The sequence below is a fragment of the Ammospiza nelsoni genome, chromosome 13, assembly GCF_027579445.1.
Source record: "Ammospiza nelsoni isolate bAmmNel1 chromosome 13, bAmmNel1.pri, whole genome shotgun sequence".
In the NCBI taxonomy this organism is placed as follows: domain Eukaryota; kingdom Metazoa; phylum Chordata; class Aves; order Passeriformes; family Passerellidae; genus Ammospiza; species Ammospiza nelsoni.
The window spans coordinates 13,882,711-13,901,763 of NC_080645.1; the positions used below are offsets into that span (position 1 = coordinate 13,882,711).

At 46.7% G+C, this 19,053-nt stretch overlaps 1 protein-coding gene across 2 annotated transcripts in view; it reads left to right on the forward strand.

The window, feature by feature from the left end:
- The first annotated feature begins 9,313 nt into the window (after positions 1-9,313).
- The window catches only part of GNAO1 (G protein subunit alpha o1), a 141,231-nt gene continuing 131,491 nt past the window's right edge, over positions 9,314-19,053 (forward strand). For both annotated transcript variants that reach the window (XM_059481176.1, XM_059481175.1), the window contains exons 1-2: positions 9,314-9,802; positions 9,890-9,932. In XM_059481176.1, coding sequence (XP_059337159.1) covers positions 9,685-9,802; positions 9,890-9,932 — 161 coding nt within the window. In that variant the 5' untranslated portion in view covers positions 9,314-9,684. The remainder of the gene's footprint in view (positions 9,803-9,889; positions 9,933-19,053) is intronic.

Sequence of the window (19,053 nt, forward strand, 5' to 3'; positions counted from 1 at the left end):
GCCCTTTCTTCTGTTCCCTGCAATGTTCCCTGTTACTGCAACTTGAGCAAATGCTTGAGGAATTGGGATGTATTTATCCACAGCACTGTAACAGAAATTGTGAAAAGGATTTTCAGAGAACAGAGCAGCCACTTTCCAGAGAGCATCCAGGATTTTGGGACCTCTCCTCTTTGTGACCCTCCTGGTAGTAATGCACAGCCTAATTTCCTTTTTGTATTATACTGCACAGGAAAACACACTGCAGTTTCACTGTGGCTAAGCAGAGACCAGGACCCAAGAGCAAGGCACGGGGCTGAACTTCTTACATGGAAAGAGAAAAACAGGCAGAGATTTGTGCTTTACCAGCCCCTGCCTTGGACCAGCCCAGCAACACAAGCATGTGTTTGTGCTGCTGTTCAGTGCTGCCATCACCCAGCAACCAGGGAAGCCACTTGCTCAGCACAGAGGGCTCAGGATGGTGACCAAGTACCCCAAGAACCCCTCCTGGGCTCCTCCTGGAATGGTGTGATCAAGGGGTGCTCCACTGTGCAGCCTTCCCATGGTTTGATCATTCCCAAAATCCTCTGGCTCGTCTGGGCACACAGGAATGGAGGGTGAGCCCAGCAACTCACTCATCCAGCAGCCCAGCCACTCTGCAAGCAGATTTTTCTCTCCTCAAATATATCCATTATATCTCTTCATTTAGCTGGCATTCACTGAAACTGATCTCCTGTAGACTTGGTTAAGAGATTAAAACTGTATTTATTCCCAAGCCAGCCAGCCAGTATGACCCATTTGCTACAATGGATAGAGGAAATAAATTACCTCACTACTTCTTTATGTCAAAACTGCCCAGGATATATCCTTGCTGGACTTTGGTTTGATTATTTTGTAATCACGTGCTAAAGTAGACAGGGCTGATGTGTGTGGGAGGCACATTTTATTTGCTTGATAACACTTGTAGCGCTGAGCTGTCAGAGACCCCTCCTGAACCACCCTCCTCCTGCCAGGAGTGCAGGTGGCTTTCCAAAATGTGCCTCTGGTGTTCAGCTCGTGCAGGTCAGGGCTGTCCTGGGACACAAGAGATCTACAGCTGTCACACCAAACCCTCAATGATCACTGATTATCATCAGAAAGAAAAAATAACTGCTAGGATCCTTTCTTTCTTAGCAAAAACACATTTTAATTCTACCTTGGCATCAGCCTCTTGAAGGCAGGGGACTTACATACAGCCAGAATATTTTCTCTTCCAAACAACTTCCAGCTCTGCACATAGGGTAAGTCCTACCACATTCATCTTCAGTACTTAAAAAACCCTTCTCATTGACCTACTTTGTTCTTCATATCAAGCAAAGAAAAGCAGAGAGAGTAGAAAGAAATGTCATCCTTATGTGTATACTAATGGATCATCTAATTTTTGCAAAGGTTTAAAAAAAATCAACAAGATATTAATAACTTATATTAATAAATATATATGTAAATATATATTTACATATCTGTTAATCCCAAAAAAGAACACCAAACTATAGGACTACCTGTGTCTCATGTCACCTCCTGCTGAAAGATGGAATAGGACAGGTGTTTAAAAATTCAGTGTAATTGCTTTTCAGAAGTAAATGAGGTGAAGAAAAGAATACAACATTCCACGAATTTGAGAAAGCAAGTGGCAGCCAGCTTAATACTCATGTGAACTATCAATTGCCAGAGATCCCACCCCAGCACACAAACTTCCTGGCCACAATTCTGTTAGGAAATCAGAGAACTCATGCAGCACATTTGAAAAACCCTTCTTCAGCCACAGAATAAGCATTTTCTGCCAATTTTTGGATCTTCTGGTCCAGGCAACAATGAAATATATCTCAGACAAGCTGAACTACTACAGAAATCTAATTCCTCATGCTGTGACCATGCATTTTTCAATGTTTTAGTCATTAATGTAGAAGTCTCTTGAGCTGGCCAGATGCTCCATTTCTGACATCACTGAAATCAAGGGGAGTTTCACTGCTGCCTAGTGAAGCCATGAGAAACAGCCAAGAGCAGCTCCCAGGGCAAGAACCTGCTCTTGGCAATTTCATGGTATTTGCTGGCCAAACTCAGTAGGTAAGGAAGGCACAGCAGACTGATGAGCTGCCCAGCCCAGCCTCCTCAGTTCTCTGCAAGGCCAGTGCAGGCTGCACCAGGAGGGAGAGAGCACTGCAGCCTCTCCTCCTGCACTCATGCTCCTGGCAGTCTGTCACCTGGGGACAACTTTAGCCAGAGGCAGTCATTTTCTGTATTTAAAAACCTTTGATGGATCTTTTCTACAGGACTGTTTTCTTCTGCTTTTTGAACCTGGATTAGGTTTATCATCCAGCCAATATTTTGATATTAAGTGAGTGCACTGATCCTCCAAATACAGAGTTTGCTTCAGGTACTGTTTCATGCTTGCCCGAGATGTCATTTCCCCCAACATGACCTTCTCAGAATACCACTGCCTGTTTAGCATGTGCAGAATTTGTTCTCCCACATCCCCTCCCAGTGAAAGCAAGTCCTTTCTGAGGGCATTGTGAGGGATGCTCACGAAGGTTAGCTTCAGCCAAGGACAGCCAGACTGTAGGCTCTCTTCAAAATCAGAGGTGAGAGATGATTCCTGGTATTCATCCTCCAGAGGAGTGTCTCTTTTCCTCCACTGATTACAGCCTCTGTCAGCTAAAGCCAGCCTTTGTGAATCACATCAGTACTTAGAATCAGGAAGCACTGCATAACATTGAAACAACACTTGGTAGAGCAAATGCTTCTTTTCATATTTTAACAGATATTTCTGATAGAAAAACAATTCTAATTCTGTAAAAAAAAAAAAAACTGAGACTTTTTTCAGATAAAAAGTGAAGGAGTTGTATGTAACTGATGGTATATTTGTACTTGGAGCTAGCTTCTTAGAGCTCTGAATCTTATAAGTATACACTGATATTTTCAGGGACTGAATTAGCATTTCCTCAATAAGATCACTCATCAGGCCTACTTGTGTGAATGAGAGCTGCAAGGTTTCTGGATAGCATTTGTATAAAAACAAGAATGTTCCTGAAGTGCTGTAAATGGAGCTGCTTGAATTGTCTATCCAAGTCTTGCATGTGATGGCAGTAGCTGAATGAAATGACACTTGCATGCAATCAGTTGCATGTCTGAGCTTGAATGCTTAATGCAGAGGATTAAGCTCAGTTTCACCAAGACCAAGCAATGACTGATTTTCCCACACAGAGTAATCAAGACCTTGCCTCTAACCAGCACTCCTGGATTGTGGCTGGAATAACTTAATTCCTACTAAATCATCACCCTTGATGTTGTGGAAATAGGAATAGTAAAGGGCTGACTGATTCTTGTCATCATCAAGTTCCAAGCCAGGGGCAGCTTCTCTGTCTCAATTTTGGCACCATTTCACCCTTGCCTGAAGGACAACATTGCATAGCTTCAGTTTTGTGGCTTTTCAATGTCACTGGTGCACCTGCTGAATCACCCATGCTGTTCCATATTTCTTACTGGGGAAAGTGGATAGATGTTAGCTTCTTCTCTGCTTTCATTCCTGTTCCATTAGGTTCTCCCATCACCATCAAAGGACGAATTTCTGCACTACCATACAGGCAGAAATTGGATCAGATAAAGGGGAAGAAAATAGCCCATCATTATGTAAACCTGTCCCAAACAATGAAAATACCCATGAGGGAATCTGTACTGATTTCCTTTCAATGATCAGCAGCAAAAGACTTCATAATTCCTATTCTGATTTTTTATTTGTAGGCCTACAAATCTTTTAACCACCATGTGTCCCTGAACCATTAAAAATGGAAAACATGGACCCTGCAAAGACTCCATAGAGCTGGGAGTTGAAAGTCATTGCAGGAAAGAGACAGGAAAGAGAAAGAAGCTCCCACCACATTAAGGGTTATTGACAAGTTCTTTCTTACTTTGAGAAACCATAACTTGGGACCCTTCACAAACTTAGGTAGCGTCCTGTTTCAGGCCACACAATAAATGTCTTTTCACAATAAGTAGTAGAAACCTTTACTTTATATTTAAAAACACTTTATTGTGCAGAAACTGATGTGGATCCTCAGGAAATCATTGGTTTGAACCACAGTACAGAGCAGTGCTTTCATTGAGCTGCTGTCTTCTGGGACTGGTAGACAGACCAGCCCCAGGACCTCCTCCAGCCCTGGTACATGCAGTTCTCCTCAGCTTCTCCTGCAGATCTTCTCTCTGGCATTTGTCACTTTCCTCAGAATCCATCCCGTTCTTCTCTCCGTGGCATGACAGACCTGAACAGAAAACTTTCTAAGGTTGGTTCCAAGTACTTTGAAGACAAGCTGTTGTATCTCTCTGCCTTGAAATGTGTTAACCCCATAAGCCCTAGCCCAAAAACTTCACCCAATTTCAAGACAGGAACTGTCAGTGGCTCCCAGGTACTGTAGTTATCATTGGCCACCAGACAGGCATGAAAAACTAACAACAAAAGTAGGGGTTTTTGCATTTCTCTAGACTTCATCAGGCTGTCCAACTTACTTCTTGACACCAGTTATATTGCAGGTCATATTCTTATCAACAGGTCACTTTTTTTTTTTTTTTTTTTTTGACTCTTGGTGTCTCACTCTTGTCTTATAGCCAATTTTCCACACAATAAATCCACCCTAGACCATCTCTTTCATTAATACTCATCTCTACTTCTGCAAATCACTAGTCAAATTCTAAGGTGCTTCCTCATTTGATTTGCTGGAGTAGAACACATTTGTGGGGTATGGAGTGAGTAAGAGTGAAGTAAGGATATTTGCAATTTAACCTAGTATCTGTGCATTTCATTAATCCTTCCTCCATCAACCACTTAACTTTTATGGGCGTACTTATTGCCTCTCATTGTATTGATTTCTGTCCATTTCTCCAATTTAGTGAGATCATGCAGTATTTTAAACCTGTCTTCCACTGCATAACTAGGTTTAGCTGGGGGGTAATTGACATCAATTTAAAGAATGAAAAATTAAGCTGAATATCCGGGCAAAATTTCCTAATGGTGAGATCTGCTAGAATGCATCGCTATCTCTCCGTGGGATTGGTGGCCGTTCCATTAGCATGTACATTACAACCACACCGAAGGAATATAAGATTATAGATTGGACACAACAACCCTGAAGTAGGAGGGGAAAGAGGAGCTGCAAAGCTTTGCAGCTTTCCTCCTATGGCCACACCATTCTGGGCTTGCCCCACTCCCTCCTCATACTACCCACCAGTTCTCTAGGATGTGCTGTTCCCACAATATCAACTAATTACAGGGATGGAGCCAATGTGGCATTCCCTCCAATACTACTGCAACCTCTGGTGTGCTGGTGGGAGTGTTATGGTAGCTCTGAGACTTTCTCAAGGCCCACAGAAGAGTTTTCTCATCCCTCTTTGCTACCTCCTGTCTTCTTCCAGACTGGGAAGCTGTGGGAACATGTTTCAGTAAGATCTGTTGCAATAAGAGAAGAACCATGGTTTTACACTAGAAGTGGGCAGATTTAAATTAGATATAAGGAAGAAATGCTTGATTTTGAGGGAACTGCAGGTTCCCAAAGAGGTGATGAATGCTCCATTCCTGGAAACATTCAAGGCAAGACTGGGGAGGGCTCTGAGCAACATAGCCCAGTTGAAGTTGTCCCTGCTCCATGCAGAGGGGCTGGACTAGATGGCTTTGAAAGGTCCCTTCCACCCCAAACTGTTCTGTGATTCTGGGAGGAAGGCCAGAGCACTCCACAAACCCTTGAGCTGGGTAGCAGAGCCCAGGATGGTGGTGTGTGCTGGAAGGGTCATCTCTCCCCAGTCTGGAAGCAGCCAAGATAAGACAACTCAGGTGAGATCATAAAGCTGTCATCTACCCCGCAACATCTGACTTTGGCACAGTCTTTTCCAATGGCATCCATCAGTTCTGTTACCATCACTTCTTAAAGAAATTACTATCTGATTAACTTTCCTAGCACAATGTTTGAAAACTGATTGCAGAAAGAAGCTGGGTTTTGCTGAGGCACAGGTCAGATACAGGAGAATGAAGACTTTGCTTAAAATACACTGCTGACTCTTAGGTTTGGGAGACAGCAGTCTGAGCAGAAACAAGCAAGTTCTTTATGGACCTTGATGAAAGAGTTTAATTGCAGGAATAGCCAGAAAGAAAGTTCCTCCTCTCCACCTTTAATGGAGAGGTTCTCTCATTTACAAGGGGAAAAAAAAGAAGCCTATTTTCATCTGAAGTTGTTACTACCAGCAACCAGTCCTCTTTTATTAAAAGAGGAGTTCTGTCAGCTCCTGAAAAAGGGAAACATCTTTTTCAGCAACAAAACCCAATATATTTATCTCAAAAGCCAAGTAGGCTGGAATGCATTTTGTTTGGTGGAGGAGGCAACCTTTTTTCTTTCATGTTCTTGAATTTCATCTGCCATGAATAAGCAGATTTAAAAAAAAAAATTAAATTTCCCTCTAAGAAAATTTTGAAAGAAACGTTTCCATCAGCTCTGTTCAGTTAGCAGCAGGAAAAAAAATGGCTCAGAAATGGCTCAATTTCACAGCTGCTCCCCTGAATTTTTCTGAGAGCTGAGAGAGCAAGGAGAAGACTTGCCAATTTCTGATTTCCCCTTAAGAAAGAAATTAGCAGATTATTGTGTAGCAATGGGGATGTTCATGGGACAAAGGGCTGACTGCAGACTCCACACTGGTCAAGAAAAAGAGAAATAATTTTCTCCATGGCAGGAGACTCAGGCTACAAATTTGTCAGATAACGAGTAGCCAGAGGCTGATACAAAAGACTAATTCTCTTAGTAAAACCCCTGGAGAGTTTCCCAATATGAGTCCAAGGCTGGCAAGCTGCTGGAGGAGACGGGAAGAAAATGCAGCCATCTCATGAGGACACTGCCTCTGGATTTCTTCATTGTGCTTTTTCTATACGGCACTTTTTGTAATTCCCTCTGGCTAGAACCATTGAAATGAAACTTATTGATTGAAATTCTGATCCTATTGATTTTACACATGAGATTTGTGCGAATATGAAAGAGCAGGAACTGCTCTGTAACCGCACCCATCTCCATTTATTCCCTGCTGAACACATGCTGTAGGCTTGCTTGTCCATCTCAGCCCCCTGAGCTTCCAGAAATAAATTACCCAAAATTCAAATACACTGCACCTATTAACTCTCAAATGTGTAGTAAATATTACTGGTCTTTGAACACACTGAGTTACCTTTTGCTTTCTTTTGTCTGCTTTTTTTTCATACACCCTCTTTACCTCATTAACCTCATGTCCTGTTTTTCCCTTTTGTTTCAGAAGTCAGGAGGAAAAATGGGAAGAACATCTTCTGTGAGGAAGAAGGAATGAGAAACAGCACTGGGAGGAGATGATGGCTGCCTGGAAGGAAAGTGCCTGTGACTTCATGCTTCAAATACTCTAAGTGCTATTAGAAATAATATTTCTACCCCTAAGGAAATGGTCCTGGAAATGGGATCTGGTGAACTCAGGAGAGCAGGTAAGATAATCACAGAGGAGGCAATGAGCAGAGGTCCCAAGTGGAAAACCCACACAGTGTAAGCACTGGTCACCCACACCCAACAGCACCAACAGCAGCCCCTGCCTTCCCCAGGGCCTGTGGGGCAGCCCTGCATTTCCTTCCCACAGCACAGGGATTTCCTGTCAGGCCTCCTGTAGCTGGGTGCTTTTTGGCAGAGAGGTGGAGTGGCTTTTAGAGGCGAAATCAGCAGCCTCAGCATTGACATCTACTTCCAAACAATCAAACCTCCCTTTGCAGATTTCTTGTTTACTGAAATGGTGGGTGTCTTTTCCATGGATCAGGTAGCAACCCTTGATTATCCTCATTTTAGTTTGATGCATTTTACCTTGCTGCGCTCAATACTTCCTTCCTCTCTAGATCTTTTTATAGCTAGATTGTCACATATCAATCAATGTTATAGATTAAAGTTGAGCATATTGTGACTTGTCTGGGCGTGTAGGAAAGCATTTTAAACAAAGTTCAATTTATTTTATTTTCCTTGTTGACACTTGTTTTCTTCTCTCTTTTCCAACCTTGTGAAATGGCAAAACCTGCCAGGAAAATTGTGGGACTTGAATTCACTAGAATTCTTAAATCACTGTTAGATGTCATGGAATGGTTATGAAAAGAAGGCAGGTCATCTGGTGAGGTCTGTGACCGCACTGCAGCACAAAAAACCCAAACCATCTGTTAATTACACTGATGGAAAACATAATCCAACATGGTGCTGAAACCTGATGCTTTGCACGAAGTATGTAAACGATTCACGTTGCAAGTGTTGATCAAAGTGCCTGAACTGTGCGGAGCTCCCAGAGGGCTCCTGGCAGCCAGGTCACAACCACGGCACTGTGGGATGGGGGCAGGCGCAGGGTGTGGGTGCAGGAGCTGTGGGGACCCTCAGGGCATGTGGGGAGCCAGGGTCGCCACAGTGCCCAGGGCAGTGCCAGGGGAGCCCAGTGCCCACGGACACACACACTGCTGTCACAGCCCCAAGGGACACACTGCTGTCACAGTCCCAACACTCAGCTCTGCACTGCACCATTCCTACAGAATCGTGGGATGGCCTGAGATGGAAGCAACCCACAAGTATCATCGAGTCCAACTCCTGGCCCTGAAGAGGACATCCCCAAGAGTCACACCATGTGTCTGAGAGCCTTGACAAAATACTTCCTGAAATCTGCCAGGTTTGGAGCTGTGACCACTGCCCTGGGGAACCTGTTCGAGGGCTCAAGCACGCTCTGGGTGAAGAACCTTTTCCTAATATCCAACCTAATTGCCCCGGGGCACAACTGCAGCCGTTCCCTCGGGCGCTGTCACAGCAAGAAGAGATCGGTGCTGCCCCTGCACTGTCCCTCCTGTGGAAGCTGCAGCCAACCGTGAGCTCTGCCCTCAGTCTCTTCTCCAGGCGGAACGAGCCAAGCGCCCTCAGCCACTCCTCGTACGGCTTCCCCTTTAGACCGTCCACCAAGGCAGACCCCAGCTCTGAGTCACCGGGAACGGGGGGCAGCAGCCCAAGCCGCGGCCTCTCCCGTTCGGGGACAGGCGAGGGGCCGGGCCCCGGGACCGCGACCCCCGCCCATGAGGAGCGGCGGCCCCGCCGCGGGCAGCGGGAGCGGGCCCGGGCCCGGGTGGGGCGGCCCCGAGCATGCGCGAGCCGCGCGCGTCACGGGCGAGGCCGGCGGGAGCGCGCAGCCAGGCGCGCCCCCGCGCTCCCTCCTCCCTCCCGCCTGCCCGCCCGCCCGCCGCCGCTCCCGCGCCTCCATTCGGCTCCGCCGCCGCCCGCCGAGGAGGGGACAGCGACAGTCGGGAGCACGGGAGAGGGACGCACCCTCCCCCGCCGCCAACCCGTTTCCTCCTCCTTCTCCTCCACCTCCTCCCCCGCCTCCGCCTCCGCCTCCCGGCCGGGAAGAGCTCGCGGTGCCCGCTGCAGCCCCGCTGGATGCACTGAGCGCTCGGGCGCGGGGAGAGAGGGGCAGGAGGGAGCCGGGAGCCCCGCCGCGGAGGCGCTGTGCTACCCGGAGCCTCACGGCCATTTGCTTTAATTCTTTTATTGCCTCCCGGCCGCCTCCTCCTTTCTGCCCGCGGGAGCCAGTCGAGGCGGCGGGGGCTGCATCCCCCCTCCCCTTTTTTTTTTTTTTTTTCATTTTTTTTTTTAAATTTTCATCGCCGCCATGGGATGTACCCTGAGTGCTGAGGAAAGAGCCGCCCTGGAGCGGAGCAAGGCCATCGAGAAGAACCTGAAGGAGGACGGGATCAGCGCGGCCAAAGACGTGAAACTACTCCTGCTCGGTGAGAACCCGCCGGTCGCCCCCCATCGCTCCCCTCTTCCTCCTCCTCTTCCCCCGTGCTTATCCCACCTCATCTCTCTTCCAACAGGAGCCGGAGAGTCGGGAAAAAGCACCATCGTGAAGCAAATGAAGTAAGTCCCGCGGGGGGAGCGAGGGAGCGGCGGTGCGGGGCGGGAGAGCGGGGCGGGGGCTCGCGGAGGTGAGCGAGGGCCGCGGGCGCCATGTTTACCTGAGGGGACCGCGCAGGCACAGCGCGGCGGGGCCGCCGCCGCTCCCGGCGCTGTCCAGGGCCCGCTGGTGCTGAAGCGGCGCCCCGAGGCCTCGCCCCCGGCGGCCGTGCAGCGAGGCCGGCTGCCCACCTTCCCCCTCGGCGCAGATGTCCCCGGGAAGCGAGCCGCTGTCACTTAAGCTTAATGTCGGGGTGTTATCTGCCGGCTCTGCGGATTTAAACTAAGGCTCCCTATCGCTGAAAGCCCCTTTTATTGAGCTGGTACCTTCTTCTTTTAATTAATGAACGACGAGCTTGGCCATTCATCTCATTCAAACCTCTCCTGCTCTGGGATCCGAGTCTCCCTATGGTACTCGGCTCTGCTCCTCGCTGGGGCTTCCCACACCCTTTTTTCTGTGTTTAATTAGGTGTAACCGTGTAATAAACAGCAGTGAAGAGCCCCACCGCAAGGTCTCTTCCAAGCATCCCCGTGGCACGTGTAAATGCACCGCGTAGGAAAGCAGGTGCAGGGAAGGCTAATAGAGGTGGAGGTACACCCGTGGTGCGACTATTCTCCCCCCACCTATTTAAAAAAAAAATTAAAATACAATGAAATTCCCCGTCCTCCCACCGCTACAAACATGACGGGCTGGTTGGAGGCGGGCGCCATCACGGAACGAGCCTGGGCGCTGGTTCAGGGTCTGGATTTCAGCTGGGAGCGGTTGCCGCTTTGCGATGCTGGTGGTTGCAGAGGGATCCGTGCCTGGGAGGGGCCCCCCCGGACCGGGGTTGCTTAGCGAGGGGCAGAGGCTCAGAGAGGGGTATGGATGGGACGCGGGGAGCGGGGCGCAGGTCCCGGCGCGGGGACCCGGGGCTGCGCGGGCCGCGGGCGGCTCCCGGCGCGGCGTTCAGGCGGTTCGTGCTGGACAGCGCCGGGCGGGGGCTCGAACCGCGCTCGGCTGCCTCCGGAGGGGCCGGGAGGAGCCTGAGGGGCTCCGGAATAAGCAGAGGGGCCCGTGCCCGTCGTGACCTGCAGCCCTGAGCTCCCGTAGCCGCCCCGGGTGTGCGTGTGTGCATGTGTGAATGTGGGTGTGAGTGTGTGTGTGAATGTGGGTGTGAGTCTGTGTGTGTGTGAGAGTGTGTGTGAATATGGGTGTGAGTGTGTGTGTGTGTGTGTGTGAATGTGTGCCTGTGTGTATAAGTGTGTGTGTGAGTGTGTGTGAATATGGGTGTGAGTGTGTGCCTGTGTGTATGAGTGTGTGTGTGTGTGAGAGTGTGTGTGTGAGTCTGTGTGAATATGGGTGTGAGTGTGTGCCTGTGTGTATGAGTGTGTGTGAGAGAGTGGGTGTGAATGTGGGTGTGCATGTGTGTGTGCGTGTGTGTGCACCACGGGGGCAGATCTGGGCCTTCAGCCCAGCTTCCCTCCAGGCAGGGTGGTTCAGCAGGTGACCCGGATATTTCTGTATCAGCTCCGTGGCCGCTGTGCCCACCCCTCGGGGGTTCAATGAAACCATCATCCCCGCCTGAGGCTGTGCTTTTCCCAAGGCGCTGCGGGGCTGGGAGGTCTCATTATGAGGAGACTTGCCTCTAGTGCACAGTGGTGTCCGTGCCTTTTCCCACTGACGTTTGTGTACCCTGCTTCTGTAGGCTCTGATTATCCCCTTTCACTGTTTGAAAGGGGGCTTTTCTCCCTTTCACCCCCACAGTTGATTTGGGTCTGGGGTGGGGTAGGTTTGGTTTGCTCTTGTTTGTGAGCAGAAGGTGGATCAGGAGACATGTCGCTGCAGATGAACACCAATAAATTATTTAATCTCTAGGAATTGCTTCTGCAGAAGCATGCTGGAATGGCGGGCGATGGGTTTTGGTTGAAGGGAGAGGCTGTAGGAACTACAACAGCAGAGTGCACGCGTAGAGCCCATAGGCAGGAGGGTGGCAGTGGCCACACTGGCTACACAATAAGCATACAATCACTCTTGTTTTCCAAAGAACAGAGCTCTTGTTTTTTGAAGCAAATCACATCAAGATAATAACCTGTTTGCTGGACTAGATTGGTATGTTGAGGGCTGAAATATACCCATTTTGTGTGTGTGTGTGTGTGTATATATATATGTATATATATACACACGCATTTCATTAAAACTACTCAAAGTAAGGCATGCCAGGCTTGCAGCTTTGTACCTAATGTGAAAACATCAAGGAAGCTGCTATGATGGATGGGCTTATAGTGCTGGAAACTGGGAGGCATCTGTGAGTGTGGAAACTCCAGTGGAGTGCGCGGAGGCTGGGGTGGGGACAGCGGTGTTGCCATGAGCACGGCAGCAGCATCTGGAGGGAGCCGCACAGCCGCGGGTGCCGCGAGAGCGACGGGGAAACCAACACTGCCCAAAATTAATTTAAATATAATCTAGGCATTAGCATTTCACCTGGTCAAGCTCCATTAGACAGCCTTGCTGAGAACCTAATGAATTCTTAATAAAGATTAAATCGCATGTTCATTAGATTTTGATGAAAGAGTGCTATTTTTTTTTTTAATACTGTATTATTGGTGTGCTTCTAGATAATAAATCTCATCCTCATGAATGGCTCAAGCAGCTTCACACTTGGATATTGCCTTGAAACAAGCACAGGAATCTAGAGGCAGATTGGAGAATGCTAAGACAAAGGAACAGAGAGCAGACATTGTTACATAGGACTAGAAGAGGTTACACACTGCCCAGTTAATCCTCGAAATGTTAGGTAGCAGGAGAAAAACTAGAAATTACAGTAATTTGAGAGTGTAGCCAGGATGTAGATAAGGATTTGTAAACGTAATTCAGGATTTTTTAGTGGAAATATTTGGAGATACCTTTTAGTTGGTGAATGGGGGGTTATCGATCAAACCAAGAGGTACTGGTGAATGACAGAGAGGTGGAACTGGAGTCTGGAATGTACATCCTAAACAGTGGCAACACAGGCTAGGAATGACACTTTTCTTAGCACCCATGGTTGTTTTGACACCCTTCAGCCTTGCACTTTGACTATTCCACCCTGGCTGATTAATTTTGCTGTATTTTTTCACAACCAGTCCTGCAGTCCAGATGCTTTAACCCATGCCTCAAAATGAAGGGTCGGAGCCAAGCTAGTCAGAGGAACCGTTCTGAAAGGCATGGTTGTGCCATGCAAGCCAATGAGACTCCAGAGTGTGCCACAGCATTCAGAATCAGGCTGTGTCCAGATTCTGTTTTCACTCAGCTTAATCTAAAAACCATCTGTAACCAAGCAAAGCTCAGGCTTTCCTTTAAAATCTAAGCTAGATGGTGAGAGAAATTCATCTTCCACTCACACCACCCCCTCTCAGTAAATTCACAATATAGGAGTGCAATGGATATTAATATTTTTTACATCTTGTGTATTCAAATAAATGTTGAGCACATGCAGAATTTGGAATTTATAATCTTCTTTTTTTGTAATACCTGGATTGTAGCATGAAATAGAGACTGATGTTATTTTAGGATATTTTTGTGGGGACTTAAAACTCTGGTGAATATGCTTGTTCATCAGAAGCCTCAGCAGAGCAGGACACCAAGCATATCTCCATCTCTCACTGCTTAGCATGACACTTAAATCTGTGACACAATCCAGTGGTGAGCAGGGCTGGACTGCTCGGGTGGGGACACCATCCGCTGCCATCAGCACCAGGCTTCCAGGGAACCCAGTGTTTAATGGTGCTTACGCAGAGAGGCTGACTTAGCTGGCATGGCTTCAAAAACAATGTCCTGCCACCTACTCAGCAGCCACTGTTCTGGTTGGTGAGCCAGGGCAATATTTCACCTTCCCAAACAAGGGGCTAGCAATAGGTGTGGCACTCCAGAGGAGACATGGCTTCACCTGCCCACAGGAAAAATATCGGGGCTTGGGTTTTGGTTTTGGATTTTGCTTTTGCAGAAGTAGCAGCTTCTGTCCCCTGCTGAGCTGGGCACAGAGATTGGGTCCAGCTCCTTTTCACAAGATGCCAGAGCTTCCAGCCCTGCATGTCCTCCAGAGCAGCTATGTGCCTCTTCACCAGAAGTGCTGGCAGTAACTCAGTTGATAGGTTTCTCTGCCGTGCCAGTCATTTTCACAAAATGTCTTTTATGTTAAGTATGAGAAGGGTGGAAATATACAATAAGGAGAAAAATACACTAGTATACAGTGTTTATCTTGAAATATCTACTATCTTCTCCCCAGCAGCCATCAGTCCCAACAGCCGGCTGATACATTGTTCTGACCTTTTTCAAAAAGCCCCTCAAAACAGCCCCAGGTTCTACTTGCTCTCTATGTAACCAAATTACTTATAATCTAATGAACTTCTTCAGTGAGAAGCAGTCCCCGCCCACTGGTTTTGCAGCAATTTGATGCCAAATGCCGTTGAAATGAAATGATGTGTTGTGAACACCCACTTCAGTGCTCTTTGCTGCATGTCTGTGTCTCAAATCCTTAGTGATTTCACACTTGCAGCCCCTTCCCCCAGGAATACTTCACCCCACAGGGGCTAACAGCACAGAATTGCTTCGCCTCTGCAGCATCTTCCCAGGGACAGGGCTGCAAACTGTGCCTTCATGGTCTGTCCCACTCCCCAGCACAGCTCTTCTGGCACTGGGTGCAGAGCCCCACTCGGCTCTGCTTCCATCTGGGAGCTGTTTGATCATGGTGGGAGCTGGCAACCCAGAGGCACAAACCTCACTGGAGCACCAGGTCAGGCCAAGCCATCCTCATCCTTACTTGTCTCCTGCTGTTTTCCAGGATTTCTGTGATTTAAAGCCCAAAGTAGGGCAGCGACAGGCTGCACCTGGGCAGTATTTGAGCTGGGTTTCAATTAGCAGGGGAAAGGGCTGCAGCCTTCCCAATGAAGTTGTGCCATTCTCCCAGGACCTGCCCCAGCGCTCTCTGCCGTGGGTGCGGATTTGGCACCGTGCATGTGGCACACGGACGCAGCAGGGAGGAGGCTCTGGTGGGGCTGTTTTGGCAGTGGAACCTGCAGGGAAAGCAGTAGCAAACTGCCTGCTGGGGCAGCTCTGGGATGTTGGGATGGCAGCTGGGCAGTGTTACCCACCCCGAGCAAGGCAGGGTCTCCTGCCAGGGTGTCAGAGATCATCCCAGTGGAGGCTGCTGTAGGAGGGGGCTCTCTCCTCACAGCAACGTTTTTCCCCACCTTCACAGATGCTTTCTTGTATCTGTGGACGCTGTGGGTGTCATGTTCCACAATTTGCAGTGGCAAAGCACAGGGAGCTTGCTCCTGAAGCAGGCAAGAATAAGAGCTGGGAATAGAGGAGAGTAAGGCTGTTCATTGTGGCTTGTAGTTGCAAAGACTAATCATGTTTTCAGCATTTATTTCCTTCCTCTTGGATTTTTAATTGTGCCAAAACATTAACAACCGTAGTTCCTTCTTTTATATTTCAAGTTCTTGTTATTAGACTGAGAGAGATTTCAGACAAAAGCAGTAACAATATTAGGAGGCAAGATGGAATACATTTTGGGTTTGTGTTTTTTCTTTTTCCTTGACAGATCTTAATTTGTTTCTTGTTTTAGGGACTCATAAAAGTAAAAATATCTTTCAGTGACAACAGTGAACTGCATAGCTTCTCCTCTTCCAACCCAGTTTTAAAACCTCAAAAGAAATTTGCCTGTCATATTCTGACATGACACATCTAGTCCTGTTGGAAATGTTTTAGCAATCTAATGAGATGAAAGCAGTTGTTTTAATGAGCTCAGAAGAAAGAGACAAATCTGCTGCACAAATGTAACCAGGGATCTGTTTTGTTTTATGGCTTGGCTAACCCAGAGGTTGTAAGAGACATTAGATTGACAAATGAATTAGGTAACAAATTAAAGAAGGTTGTGGTTTTCCTCTTCAGTCTATCCTTTCCCATTTGTCTGGCATACAACTTCATACCTGATGTGAGTTCTCCAGGGTGCTTACCTGTGGAATATGGGGGAGATTGTCAAAATGGGTGAAGCATGAAAAAGAGACAAACAATGGAGATCAAGGCACCGTGTTGGCTCTTCCATTTGGTCTGGTCAAGAGAAAGAGTGAAATGAAGAAGTGCTTCACTGATGGCCAAGGCAGATTGCTGGAGAGTAAGAGCAGTCAGGAATGTCTCACACTCCCATAATTACATAGTTTTCTTTAGTCCCCTTTCAGAGTTACAGCGTGCCTCTGCAAGTATCAAGCTCCCTTGGTTTCTCCTGGATCTGCAGGATACAAAATCACAAAGGAGTGTTGAAGCTGGTGGATATGCAGCCAGAAAGTGTGATGCAAATGCAGATCCAAGAGCTCAGTTTTGCAAACTCCGCTCAGATAGTGAAGAAGGCAGAAAGCTTTTCTGATGAGGCAGCAGCTGTACACAGTGCACAGACAGACCCCTCCTCTACACTCTGAAGTTTGTGGTTACACCCTGAGTGCAGCTGAGTGTGAAAGATGGGGTTTGGTCCTTTATTTATTATGTTGGTTTAAAGAGGAGCTCTAGCAGATAAGAATTGCCAAAACCTTAAATTCAAGTGACCAGGGTGTTTAAGAGTCTAGTCCCCTTTTTCCTGGTGCAATTGCAAATCTCCTGATATTTGGGGGTTTGTGTAGAGCCTGCAATTATTTCTGTGGAGCCTGGACTCAGATGATGACTGGATCAGCTCTGATTGCAGGTGGTCTTTGCTTAGATGTATATTTTGTTTTTGAAAGAAAACATCCAGCTCTCCTCACTTCAGAGAAAAGTTAAAAAATAAATGACCTTATTCTAGCCTGAGTACTCAAGAACTGAGTATTCCCAAAATGAAGGTGAGGAAATCAAATACATCTCAGTGGCTTGGTCACTTTTGAAGCCTGATACCTTTTAGCAGTGGTGATATTGAAACCAGCAACCTCGCTTATTTCAAATCAATCTGAATGCTACTGACCCCAAATCCTCTCTTTGAGCTCACTGGACTTTGGGCCAAGTTCTTCCTACACTGAAGATGATTTCTATTCAATCTGTAGGTTTTATGAGATGTGATGAATTTCAAATTTTTCTGTGACACTTGGTGGGATCCTGGATGTTGCTAAGTTTCATTCACAAAACCAAAACCAGGAAACAAAAGGATCTGAAAGGCATTGGCACATTAAATCTACAGCCATTTTTCTTGCCTTAATTTTTTTTTTCTCTTACTCATAGAGGGAAATACTAATGATTTGTGCCATGCATTTTCTAATGCTGAAGAAATGCTCTGCCTTATGTAAAAATCCCCCTAAACCATTAATTGAATCATTCTCATTTTATTTTTAAGACCATTCAGGAAAATGACAGATGTAAGGGAGGTTGGAGGATTACAGTCCTGATTATAAGATGCTCTTAGGAATCTGCCTAAAATCAAAAAAGGCAAAAGGCTGGAAAATGTTACTGAGTAACACAAAGCAAAGGAACTGATGGTTTTCTAATGCTGAGAAAAAAAGAGGAAAAAAAAATTTAATCCAAAACTCAAGTATTGTGCACTTACTGCGATATTAGAATAAAACTCTTGATGGAGGCATTTCTTAACTTACCAATAAAAATGCTTACTCTCCCCAGCTGTCACATTAATTGAGAAAGAACTGAGGAGTGCCCTCAGAAGGGAGCCCAGGAAACTGTGTAGTAAGCTGACATCACTCTTTTTTCCAATTGCTAATCAATAAAGTTTTTGACATTGCAAGGGAAGGACTGGCAGAGCTGAAATTACTTTGTTTTTCTTTATTCTTGGGCATGTCCTACTTTGCTTGGTCACCAAAAATTATTTCAGTTCATCAGCAAACCTTTTATCTGAGCATAAAATCTGTAAGCTTGAAACAAAGGAGCTGGAATACACCAGCTTGAGAGAGAGACAAGAGAGATGGGTAACAGGGTCCTCCTGCAATATAAAGAATTTGGGCTGTTAATAGCCCTCTTCTTCCCACCAGGCCCATCTCTGGGGTCTTGTGCCCTCAGGAGTCAAAGACAATTTATCATCTCTTCTATTTGTTACAGGATAATTTGTGCAGTCTTTCAGCAGAAATTCTGCTGGTTCATGTTGCAGGAGCTGCTTATGGCAGAAGGTTGAGAGATGCTGAACCTAGTGAGTTCTTTGAGGTGTGATCTCTGACAAAGCCCAGAGCTCTTGACTGACTGTTTAGGATTGAGGTGTTCCAACAAAATTTGGAGCAGGTTTCAGCAGGATCCAATGCAGGTAGGAAATAGAGGGTTTTATAACAAGGGAAGGGATTTTCTTCTCTTTGGCATGTGTCAAGCCATGTAGTGTAGGAATAGGGGAATCCATGTTTCCACTGGGAGGCCATGAAAAATGTCTTCAGTTGAGTGGTTTAGCAGCCTTTCACTTGTCTAAGAGAAAATATCCTCTTTAGAGAATTCACAATCCCAGTCTTACACCTTGGCAGCGAGGCTGGCAATGGACATTTTGTCTCTGTGCACGTCCCTCCTCTGAAACATAACCCCCCAAGTGCTTCAAACAGTCTGAAAGGCAGAGCAGTGACTCATGCTTTGAGATTCCAGCAACTTCAGACTTGTATGAAATTCTCTTGTCTACAAGAGCATAGTCAACAGCAACTTGTACACACCATAACAGTCTGGTACTTGGAGTATTTCTGCATCAGCTGGAAATCATTACAGAAGGGAATAAGATGAGAATGGGCTTCTATTGAGGAAAATATCACTTAAATGATAAAAATGTATACTCCCTCCTAGCAGAATTGGGTGGTTAATCCTCACCCCCTTAGAGCTCATTGGAGTTAGTAGCTCCAGTTTTAAGGCATTAAGTAAAAGTGTATAGGAAAGGCTAAGTGCACAAAATAGACCTTAAGCAGAAATATCTACGTAACAAATGAGAAGTTTTAGAGGTGGATTTCTAGAGCTGTAGTGTGTGCCATCTCACAGTGATATAGAGATGTTTCCCCACTGCCATTACAGTGCTCCTTATTCATTACAGCTGGACCTTGCTATAACCCAGCTCCTGCCTTTACAGCAAAGGAGAGAGAATATCTCATTTTGATGTCTCACAATGAAATAGTCCCATGAATACATTTCTGG